Consider the following 12,634-nt stretch of genomic DNA (forward strand, 5'->3'; position numbering starts at 1 on the left):
GAACTCAGTATTGACTGAGAGCTAGAGGGGCTGATGACAAGGTCTCCATATGGGTGAGACGAGAGCGGGAGGTGCAGCAGTACAGGGGGTCTGCTGATAGCAGCAGGCCCCAGGTCCTTCCCTTCCTCACCACATGGCCTGGTGGCAGTCAGTGCAGAAGCTCCAATTGCCCTCCTGTGCTGGGATATGCACACACTTAGTCCACCCAGTAGCCCTCTGTGGGCAGAGCCCCGTCCTGGGCCCTGTGGTGTTACTAGCAACAGAGGAAGCTGGGCAGAGACCACCTGTGCATTCAACCACGAGCAACAATCCTCTCCCTTCCTCCTCCATTTCCTCCCCTTTCTAGATTTTCTTCCTGTCGTTTGCTTCACTCCCCTGTCTGTGCCAGAGCCTAGTGAGGCATGCCAAGGACACTGCCTTCTGTTATGGTCCTGTGGCTCTGTCCAGGATATCCTCAGCCTAACAGGACAGAGCCAACTCCTGGTCACGGAAGGCACCGAACCCAAAGAAAAAGCATGCATGGCTGGGGCAGGCTCTCACCTTACCCACAGTCCATATGGAGGGAGACATCCCTTGTATGGATTATTTCACTTTTTAATTTCAGAACAGGATGTGTTTTAGTGGCTCTGGGTGTGTCTACAGGAGGTGCCAGGGCCAGGGTTGGAGATTACTGTTCTCCTGAAGCATAATGGAAGACACCTTCCTTGACTGGGGCCCCCAGGTTTGAGGAAGATCTAGGAAGTGCTTCTGGGTGCCTTACCCAATTTTCCTTGCTGGGGTTCCTTTCCATTTGCTCTGACCTCTGTTTTTAATGAAGAGGAATAGCAACTAACCACTGTTGTCTACTAGTTAACAAAATCTGAAACCAAACCAACAAACAAACATTGCAGGCTCAAGTTCAGTGTCACTAAATTCCACAGTGAGAGTTAATTACAGTGTCTTTTTGCCAGTGTACTGTTGTTGCAAGTTCCTGAACAATTGTTTCTCATGTAGACCTAGTTACAAGCACCAGTTTAAATGTATGCAATCTAACAGTCTAACTGTGGTGTGAGAGTAACACCCCTGTCCCTGGCTCGAGGCCAGAATTTATTGATGTTGTTACTAAAACCATGAACTCAGAAGAGTAAAGTTCATTATTTACTCATTTGCACCTGAAATCTTTCAAAGGGCGCAGTCTTTAAATAAAAGTTACCAACACAGTTCCGAATGTCATTTTTTCCCCCATGCTGAGAAGCCTGTCACCTCTGCTTTTGAATGGAGGGCAGGGACCATCCCCTAATATGGTGTCTATTAAGCTGCTCTGCACCTAGTGGGGAATTTTAAAGCTCAATAAGTTCACAAAAATGCAAGGTAAACTTTGCAAACGAAGCCAGGTAATCAGCTGCTAAGTCTTCTCTGACATGTGCAACAAATGGTTTGCAAACCACACCAGGCCTCAGCTACTGGCCTTCCAAGCATGGCTGATGCCTAGGGCGTGCGTTCTCCTCCGGGTTCTTGCCAACACAGCACAGTAGATCTGAAATTTATCCCCACACTCGAGTGTGATGGGTGCCTGCTCCATCTCTGCAGTCAGCCTGCGGGTGGGCGGGGAGGGTGTGGATGGGAGCCAGTTGGCAAGTTGTCTGGGCCAGCAGGGCAGCTGACATGACACATTCTATGTAGACACTCTTCTTATGAGGGAATTGTCTCCAAGCTTGCTTCCACGCTGTGAGCTCCTCTCCGAGACTGTTCACAGTGGGGCAAGCCACAGGAATATGGGCCCTGGAGCAAAACAGCAAGGGAGGGGTGAGTCTTGAAGAGTAGTTCCCAAATTGGGCTGATCTACAGCATCACCCATGAAGCATTTTCAAAAACTGATTCTTTTACCCCTTAGATTCTGATTAAGTAGATCTGGGGCCTGGCCAGGAACTGGTGTAGTTTCAAACGCTCCCCAAGTGGTTGTGATGATTAACTAATGTGGGAGCCAGTGACATCACCGTGGGTGTCCAATTCCAACCTCACCCCTGCATAGCAGCGCCACCCATCTTCTCTTTGCCCTGAGCATCTATCTGTTGGGGGATGAGCCCCCAACCCTCTCCTGTCCAGTTTCTAAGGCTCAGGACCTACTTCCCAGCCCTCTGCCCACCCCAGCACTGTGAGCTGTGGATACCCACCTATAGGGCCATCATGGTACAGAGGGAGTAGATACAGACGGGAATGCAGAGCCATATGTGTTTGGCAGAAAAAAATAAGAATGATGAGTATGGAACCTGAAGAAAGCAAGAATAAGGGGGGATTTCATGAAGAACTTCCAGTTTGTAAGCAAATGTTCTACAGATCGGTTCTGTCTTCTGTAGGCTAGAACATCAGGAAAGGGTCCAAACTGAAGCTAGAGGCTTGTAGGGTACAGTAAGATATAATATGTGACCCAAAGGGACAAGATACAACCAGGAGGAGCTAAGTGTGGCTGCAGGGTCTCTGTCACAGAGATCTTCCTGATGAGCACAGGATGGCTTGTGGCCTCCTAGCCTGGAGGCAGGAAGATGGGTCAGAACACCTCTGGTTATCAGTCACAGGCTAAAACTCTTCCCTGTATTGTTTAGCGTGAGAAAAGCTGTCCTCAATGGCGCGTGCCCGTGGGACATGTGCTTGACTGTTTTTTTTAAATGTTGAAAGGTCACCATGAACCATTTGCATTTCCCCCTTAGGTCTTGGCACTGGTGTGTAACTCGAGGCAGTGGCACAGCATTGTTTTGTGGGCTCCTCTTAATGTGGCACTAAATTTGTCGCACTCCAAGATTAAATACTTGGTCCCAACCTTGCGAGCACAGAGTGCTACCAGAATGAGCTAGGCTGTTGTTTGCAAGCTGATATTCACCCACTGAGTCCTACTTGCACGTGAACTCCATGGGCCAGGCTGACCACAGCTCTGGAGATCCCGTGCAGAACTAGACACAGAAGCTGCCTGTCCTCGTGGAGCTTCTGTTTTCCTGAGGGAGACAAAGAGGAGATAAACAAGCAAGATAACTTCAGATAGTGAAGAGATGTGATCGAGAATGGAAAGGGCCAGGGGATGGACTGGAGCGTTGGGACAGACCTCATGGTGGGAGGGGTGCTAGGACTGAGAACAGGAGTGTGAGCAGAGGGCCTAGCTGGGTAAAGAGGTCAGCGAGGAGTCTGACAAAAGTCTTGGGGTAGAAACCAGCTGGGGTGTTCAGTGAGCAAGAAGGAAACCAAGGGGCTGAAATGGAGTAAGCAAGGGATTGAATGGTAAGAAATGAAGTTCGAGAGGAGCCAGACCCCGGATCAGGTCAGCCTTGGAGTCTGGCACAGGGTTTAGACATATTCTAAGTCCATGGTCATTCGGCTTAAGGCCTTTGTGTGATGTTATAGCTGGAGTTATATCTTAAGGCCTCACATATAGTACTAGTGGAGGGGCTAATGGCTTCAGCCCAGACTCCCTCCTTTTACAGGCAAGGAGGCCTGCCAGGGGGTCAGTGTAGAAGAGTGTTCCCTTGAGAGAGTGAGTAGGGAGGGGCTGTCCCCATTCTGAATCTGGGCAGAGCACACAGTGGAACGGTGGGGACCAGGGTCAGGGAGAGAGAAGATCTCAGCCCAGCATTGGAACCCAGGAAGGCCAAGGCAGCAGGCTGAGAAACAAGAGAACGTGAAGCAGCAAGCTGTGTGGGGAGCCAAGAGGGCAGAGTAAGCAGGCTGGACCTCAGGACAGGAGACAGAGAGCCAGAGTCTGTTTTTCTATGTCTGCTGGGTAAACCAAGCAGTGGGAGGATTAAAGAATGTTTTCCATTTTAGCCACAAATTACACTGCATTCAGCCCTGGGCTTCAGGCATGCCTGTAGACTTAGGTGCTGTGCCATGTGACTGCCTCATGCTCCTTTGCCAAGACTTCCCTCCTCGATTGAGGCCCTGTCCCTAAAAGTCTTTCTTTATCTCTAGAGTCTCTAGATGGCCCTGGGCATCAGTCGTGGGCAAGTCCACAGGGCTGAGGGGCAGGAACTGGGCTCAGCCCAAGAGGCTGTGTGTGCTGGGGCTCTGGGGACCAAGACCAGTTGGGGGTGGGGGTGCTCAGGCTCAGTGAAAGGAGGGACATGTACTCAAAAGCTGGCCTTACTCTGGTCAGGCTATGAAGGGTTCCTGGAGAAGGAACTATTTTTGGAGACAGAACTAAAAAGAGAGAATATGGTAAAGTTGGTGGGATCTCTGTTTCTAAAGTAGATGTTTTTGAGAGTTCTTGAGCACTCACTCAGCAGAGGGAACGTTGGGCAGCTATGTCTGAGGGCAGAGTGGCACCAAAATGGCAGAATGAGGCCACACAGGATGGTTGTGTAGCTCTGGAACAGGAAGAGTCGTCCCTGGGTCTGAGCTATAGGAAGTATTGCCCAAAGTGAATTGGGGTTCCTTTGCTACTTTGACAAGGAAACTTAACCTGATATGTTCCAGTCATGGCCAAGGTCCATGGTAGATGAAGCCATAATAATGATGGTAATGATATTAGGTAGCAAATACTGGGTTCTAGCTGTGTGCCAGGCACGGACCCATACAAATTCCCATGTGTTACCTCATTTCATCTTCACAGAAGGTGTCTTATACAGTTATCACTGTTCTCAGTCTCGTTTCTAGACTTACCCTATGACATAGCAAGCCCATGACTTGGTAGTTACCTAAGTGAAATGAGAACCTATTCTCACACCGAAACCAGTACACCAGTACTTACAATGACTTTATTCATAATCATAAGAAGGTGGAAACAGTCCAAACACCTCTCTGCTGCTGATGGGTAGGTGGACCATGGCACGTCCATACAATGAAACACCATTCAGCAATGAAAAGGAGCAGACTCCTGGGAATGCCACAGGGATGAGTCTCAGCTGCCATGTGATGAGTGAAGGAAGTCAGGCCCAAAGGCTCCATACTCTCTAGTTTACTTATACGGCATTCTGGAAAAGGCAAAAATTAAAGGGACACATGGCAGGTCATGCCAGGAGCTGGAGATCGGGGAGATGGACTCCAAAGGGACCTGGGGTTTGGGGGGGGGTATTGAGTGAATTGTAATTATTCCTTGTCCTCATTGTGCTTGTGGCTACACAGCAGTGTATGTTTATCACAACTCATGGAACTGCACACTAGTGAGGGGAATTTTGCTCTATGTAAATTATACCTTAATTAAAAATGAAAATACAACTCAGGGATGATTGGCCGCTTTTCAAAACTGCTCCGGAAGGATTTTGCTTACGTAGTATTCTCACCTGCTACACTGTCAGTGCTCCCATTTCCAAAGGGCACTTTGTTGGTTTCAAGTGAATATTGCGGCTGAGCTGTTTGCTATTTGGAGACTTGGAAGTAGGAGCCATAACCCGGAGACAAAGACCCAAGACAGCAGAGACAAAGAAACAAACACAGAAGACAGCTAGCCTTGTATCTTAACAATGGGGACATTAGCTAAGTGCTTCCTAATCCTTTGATACCTTTGACATAACCATAAAGCTGATGAGATCTTACTTTTGTCTGCTACCGCCTTATAGCTTACAAAGCTCTCATGAGGCATTCACTCCTGATCTGCACAATGCCTCTGCCACTTAGGTGGGACAAGTGTTGTCATCTCCATTGTTAAAAGAGGAGGGAGGTGCTGAGAGTTCTTACCTCTGTGTGTGGGTGCATGCCGCTTGGCCCTCGCCACAGGCTGGCTAATCAATCTAAGATGCATGGTAATTTGGTGTGATATTACTATCTTACTTATCCTCACTTTTCCTCATCAAAATCTCAAATATCACTGGTGTGAGTAAAACTAAGAATTGACACTGAAGGAGAAAAGTAAAGGAATGCTAACTGCCTCTTAATGTTGGCCTAATTTAGAATATGAACGCGTCTTGTTCCAGTCCTAATAGGAGTAAGTTTACAAGCTCCCACCTGTTCAGAATGGTCTGAATGGTTAGTTACCTGTTCTCACTGTGTGATGGAAAGTCTGCTGGGCTCGGTGTCTAGAGCCTGGATTATATCATGCCATCTATGAAATATGAGTGTCACTTACTTATGTCATCTGGGACTGACTGTGCTAATCACTGAATGGCTTCTGCCCTAACCCTCACTTCCACCCCCATTTATTGAGCCAGCTCAGCCCTGTGCTCAGTTTCAATGTGCCGTGAGGAAGACACACACCATTCCTTTTTCAAGTTGCCCACAGCCTCACTCCTCAGATAACCCTCTCTCCCAAATGGCAAGTGCTTCCTGAAGCTTTTTGGTGTGGGTGTCCTTTCTGTGTCATCTGACTGTGAGCCTCCCAGGGCAGTGATCATATCTACTTTCTTCTGTCTTCCCACCACACCTGGCACTAGGGTCTGCACACGGTGGGCGCCCACTTGTCTTTAGAAAGAAGTCTTTTAGGCCAGGAGGGCCCTTAGCCTACAGTACAAGCTCTCACAGGCTAGATGGCACTGTTGCTAGAGTCAAAGCAGGTGTGTTCTGAAATAAGAGGGAGGAGGGAAGAGAAAATAGAGCAGGAGGCCCTGGACCGTTCACTTGCTGAGTTTGACTCAGACACATTGCAGAGACGCAGGGGGACTCCTGCCTCACCAGCATGGAGCGCTTTGCTGTTCCAGGGCATCTTCACCAAAGTGGCTTTAGAGGGTTTTCCCCACAACCTTGGTAGTAGGCAGGACACTGCACCAATTCTAATTTTATAGAACGGCAGCTTGGAGAAATCAAGTGCCCGGGCAGAAGTTAAGTGGAAGCTAATTGGTAGAGATGTCTTACATCCATACCTTGCTGACGTCGCCCTGCCAATGCGGGCCCCCAGAGTTTGTCCAAGGTGGATGACTGTGGTCAGGAGAGTGGCCTGGGTGAACTGGACCCAGTCTGAGAAGGAAAGGTGGGGTTCGCAGACAGATTGACTGCAAGGCATCAGCCCAACCTCTGCCTCAAAATGTTTGCTTTTGTGACCGGGGGGCAGAACATAGTCCTTTCGGAGGAAACAGACGATCACACGTGCAGGTTCTTTGAAGAACGGCAGTTGTGGGTAATTTGTATACTTACTAGGATCTACAGTGAATGGTTGATGTTTTATTTAAAGAATGATCTATTTGGGGATGCTGCTCTTTGGGTCGGGTTCTGTCTGTCATCTGTCCGTTGCTTTATTACATTCACATATTTCTCTTTAAAATGAAACAAAGTAAATAAAACCATCCTGTGCATTAGGCAGAATGGGTGTCATGACCACGCCCGTTTTACAGATGAAGAAATAGCGGGTCAGAAACGTCAAGAGTTGTGTCTGAGATCACACAGCTGATAGCTAAAATGTCAGCTCAGTTTGAGGCAAGGATCAAATCTTGTCCTCATTTCGCCTTGGTTTTTCCAGGCTATGTAGAGATCACAGAATTAGGAGGGCTGTTGTGGCTACCAGAGACTAGGAAAACACCTATCTAGAGTAATGAATGATTAAGGATATGCAAATTGGTGCAAATTTGAAAGAAAATCGATATATCTGTTTGTGCCTTCTGATTGTACTCTCCTGTTTCCACAGGATGATGAAGATAAGCTGACCTGGAAAGATCGTTTCCCAGGTTACTTGATGAACTTCGCCTCCATCTTGTTCATGGTAATTTCCTTGATGGAACACCTGCCTGTAACTTATGCATGTAGATCCTGTAGAGCAAATGCTATGGGTGGGTTATTCTAGTATGCTGTGGGGATAACGAGGACTAGTAAAGATGAAGCCACAGTCCTGTCTAAACAGGGAAGATCTTACCTGATAGCGAGGCCACTACCCGCCATCTGAAGAGGGAAAGGTGATTCCCTTGGACCTGGGATGGGGGTCAGTGGCCTTCAGTGGCTACAGAAGGGGGCTCTGTCTTCCCAGCCTTGAGCCCAGGTATTTGAAATTGGAACTTCCGGGGGTGGGTTGTGATGTGGTGCCTTCCGCATTGAGACAGACCAAGACCTTGGAAGAAGTAATCCAGGTAAGATGGCTGCAGAATTGTGGCAGCCTGTTGGGGCTGTGGGCTGGCTGGCTCTCCCTGATGGTTTGTGGAAGAGAACAGAGCCTGGAAACCACAGAAGACAGCCAGCTTTGGCTCCGCGAGCCTGATTCTTCAGCCTTGCCATGTTTACTTCCCTATGTTCTCCCTTAGAGTTTGGAAGAACCTTTTCAGAAGACCCAGATGGTCTCAGCTATGTCAGCAAAGATCAGGAATAGGTCTGTGATTCAGGCTCAAGTCAGATCAGAAAAGTGGTAGCTGGTCATTCTTGGGAGCCAGGATGTGAGTGGAGCAAGAAGACCTCAGGAAGGTGAAGCTCAGAAGGGCTCAGCTCAGGTCACTGAGACACCTGCCCCCCCTTTCTATGTACATTCCTTCTAGTGTTCAAGACTGGAACTTCCATTTTACAAAGGAGAGTTGGGTCCTTAGAGCATTTCTAAGCATTTCTAAGCATTAGTTGTGGGGTTGGGGAGGGATTGCTTATTCTGGGACTGAAATCATAATTATTTTCTGGTGACTCTGGCAACTCTGGCCCTGATCTGAGATTATTATTGCCATTATTATGGTCCCTGTGATCAATGGGGACAGGAGCCATGTCTTAATCTCAGAAATTGAAAAAGAGAAGGGATCCTAGGCACCATCTATTCCTGCTCCTCATTTCACAGAGCAGTACAGAGATGATGTACAGATCTTCTGAAGTACAGAGGCGATGGGTGCCTCGCCAAGACTTAGAAGTCTGCATCTGTTACCTTAACAAGAGCAAGGCATATAGAATTTATTCAAGAATATGTGGCAAGTTGCAGGGTGTTACACAGGAATGATACAAAGTTTAGTTTAGCAGTTCAGAGCCTCCCACAATATGCATATTGTCATCACCAAGTTTATTCATTCATTCAAGAAATGTTTAACGGGGCAGGTGGGGGAGGCACCTGGCTGGCTCAGTTGGTGGAGTGTGCGACTCTTGATCTTGGGGTTGTGAGTTCGAGCCCCACATTGGGTGCAGAGATTACTTAAAGTAAAATCTTTATAAAACACTATTAAAATATATTTAATGGGTGCCATCTATGTGCTTGACACTGTTCTTAGGCACTGGGGATAGAGTAGAAAATAAAAGTAATCCCTCCTTTAAGGAGTTTACAGATGGCAAATACATACATAAATAAGAAAATTGATAAGTAAAATAGACTTCTATCTCTAGTAGTGGTAGGTTAAGATATTAGTAGCACCCCATCTTGCTGAAAATAACAAAAAATTCTGGATGAATGTATTTTTTCATTCTTCCTAAAGGCTTGGGGGGCTGATAGGTTAGTAATGAATACTAGGCGATTCCTTTGTTTTTTAATTTTTAATGTTTATTTATTTATTTATTTATTTATTTATTTATTTATTTATTTATTTTTTTCAGAGAGAGAGCGAGTGTGTGAGCAGGGGAGGGGCAGAGAGATATTGAGACACAGAATCTGAAGCAGGCTCTAGGCCCTGAGCTGTCAGCACAGAGCCCGATGCGGGGCTTGAACTTGTGAACCATGAGATCATGACCTGAACCAGTTGGACGCCTAACTGACTGAGCCAGCCAGGCACCCAATACCAGGCTATTCCTAATATGGATCCATCTAGGGGAAACTGAGAACCAAGAAACAAATACCTGGGCATTAATACTGCTTTTACTTTGAGGACATTTTCCCATGTAGACAAACTTGGGCTTTGGTTTTGGTGGTTTTATGGGGCAAGGAGGATAGAAATCAGAGGATATGGCTCACTCAAAGTGGGGATGCTAACAGGAAGTTCTCACCAAGTTAAACTGGAACTCCACAAGGAACCACACTCTCAGAATAAATGTGAAATAGAACTAAACCCACTCCCTCCCGACTCGTGAGACTGTAGAGAACACTGCTCTGGTTCTAAGTAGAACAGGGAGAAAAGAGGAACAAAACCTTGTCTCTGAGAAGTGGTCATGGATGATCCCCACCGTGGACTTACAGCATAGTTTGTCACTTGAGAGACCCAGGGAACCTCGGGCTGTAAACTTGGTCGAGGACAGGCAGCCCTTCCAGGTGTCTGGCAGAAGCCAATACAGATTCTCTGTAGGAAGGCATATTTACACCAGTCCTCAAAAAATCCCCCAGAAGAATTTTTCCAAGACCAAAAAGAGAACACAGTTAAAAACAATTAATTGCACAAGAGGCTGAAGCACTCTGAAAGAGAACCAGTGGGGATAGACAGAAAAGACTAAAGGTCACAGGTTAAGACAGCCAGTTTGAAAATATCTGCCAAAAATAAGAAACTATTTTAAAAATGACCTAAAGATTTGAAAAGCAGCCAATAATCTTCTAGAAATGAATATATATTGATAAATATGAATATATATTTAATAATGAACATATGTGATATGAATATGAACAGGAGTATGTAAATGTACATAAACATAATATTACGTATGTACACCATGGATGGGATTAACAAGAAATTAGACATAGCTGAAGAGATAATTTGTGAACTACAGCACAGGTTAGAAAAAATTATCCATAATGCAGCATAGGGAGACAAAAGATTGAGAATTCAAAAGAGAAATTAATAGATTTGGAAACAGACTGAGAAAATTTAACATGTATTTAATTGCACTACTGCAAAAGGAGCAAGAATAGTAATGAACAAGATACACTAACCGATGGTCACCTAATTGGCTAATTCTGCTAACAGAATTCCAATTTGGAGATTGAAGAATCCCAGTGAGGGGCACCTGGGTGGCTCAGTCAGTTTAGTATCTGACTTCAGCTCAGGTCTTGATCTCACAGTTTGTGAGTTCGAGCCTCACATTGGGCTCTGTGCTGACAGCTCCGAGCCTGGAGCCTGCTTTGGATTCTGTGTCTCCTTCTCTCTCTGCCCCTCCCCCACTTGTGTGCGCACGCGCGCGCTCTCTCTCTCTCTCTGTCTCTCTGTCTCTCTCTCTCTCTCTCTCCAAAATAAATAAATAAATAAATGAAGAATCCCAGTGAAATTCAAGCAGGAAAAATAAAAAGAAATCTACATTTACATTCATCATAATGAAATCATAGAATATATAAGACACAAGAAAAATCTCAAATATGTTCAGAAATCAAGATTACCTTCAATGAAGAGACTGTCCAATTAGCCATTGATTTCACATAGCAGTTGGAAGTCAGAATATACTGACATGCTGTCTTCCTGTGCTAAAAAGAAAACACTTGATAATCCAGAATTCTATACCCAGGAGAAATACAATATAGAAGTATTAGGATAAAGATATTTATAGTGAAACAAAAACTGAGGTTTGCCACCAACTGAATCTTTCACTAAAGGTAATCCTAAGAATGTACTTCAGATGTGATCCCATATGGAGAATTATAGTTTTAAGAAGTGAAGAACAAAGTGGTAAATATGTGGGAAAGCCTATGCGTACCTTGGCTGTGAAAACAATAATGACGGTGTCTCATAGGGTTAAAAATAAAGTAGAATCGGGGTGCCTGGGTGGCTCAGTCAGTTAAGCGTCTGCCTTCAGCTCAGGTCATGATCTCATGGTTCATGAGTTCGAGCCCCACATTAGGCTCTGTGCTGAAAGCTCAGAGCCTGGAGCCTGCTTCAGATTCTGTGTCTCCCTCTGTCTGCCCCTCCCCAGCTTGCACTCTGTCTTTCTGTCTTTCTGAAAGATAAATAAACATTAAAATAAAAGTAAATAAGGTAGAATTACAGTGTACACAGTAATAATAGCATATAAGTTGGGTGGCCATTAATGGAACCATAACAGTGTTAGGTCTTTTTATTTTCTCCCTGACAATTTATATGGAAGGACAAAGGCTAAGAATATACCAAATGAACACTTATTATAAAACAGTAATAAATACAACGGTGTGGCATTGTTGCCAGGATATAATTAGACCAGTGGAAAAAACAGAAAGCCAAGAATCCGAGCCATGCAAGTGGCACTGCTTATACTTGGAGAAAAGGTGAATCCAAAAGAATTTCATCATAGGATGCAAAACAGAGGGAAGTCCACGATGACTTTAAGGTTCTTATCCTTTGATAAGGTTCTTATCAAAAAAGCTGGAGTTATCCCTTACTGGGATAGGGAGGAATTCTGGAGTTGCCTTCATAATGGATATAAATTTGCAGTTCAGGGGACTCCTAATCAGATGGTTACTGGTGGTATTTACAGCCATGAAATTGTATGAGATTACCAGAAGGCTGAGGGTCAATAGAGGAAAGTCCTAGGGTTGAGTCCCAAGACACTGCCATGTTCAAGTTTGGGAGCATGAGGAGGATCCAAAAGACAAGATTAAAAGTAACAGCCAAAGGGTTGTAGGGAGTTGTGGAAACCAAGAAAGTATTGCAAGGGGAGGGCAATCAATTATGTCATATGCCAGTGATCAGTCAGGCAAGGAGAGCACTGAAAATAGAAGCTTGTCTACTGTCTGAGAGAGGAACTGGTATCATCAGCATCACTGTCAACAACAAACAGGTTACCTCACCACCACGGACAAACGAAGGCATACCTTTGTTTTATTGTGCTTTATTGCGCTTTGCAGGTGTTACATTTTTTATAGTTGAAGGTTTGTGGCAGCCTGCTTTGAACAAATCTCTTGGCACCATTTTCCCAAAGCGTTTGTTCACTTCTGGTCTCTATGTCATAGCTTGGCAATTCTTGC

General features: G+C 45.6%; 1 protein-coding gene across 1 annotated transcript in view; it reads left to right on the forward strand.

The window, feature by feature from the left end:
- The window catches only part of ANO2 (anoctamin 2), a 343,971-nt gene that overhangs the window by 262,219 nt on the left and 69,118 nt on the right, over nt 1-12,634 (forward strand). The window contains exon 15 of the mRNA XM_086714259.1: nt 7,517-7,591. Coding sequence (XP_086570385.1) covers nt 7,517-7,591 — 75 coding nt within the window. The remainder of the gene's footprint in view (nt 1-7,516; nt 7,592-12,634) is intronic.

The sequence above is a fragment of the Puma concolor genome, chromosome B4 (assembly GCF_028749965.1).
Source record: "Puma concolor isolate L17-30 chromosome B4, mPumCon1.1.hap2, whole genome shotgun sequence".
NCBI classification, from domain to species: Eukaryota; Metazoa; Chordata; class Mammalia; order Carnivora; family Felidae; genus Puma; species Puma concolor.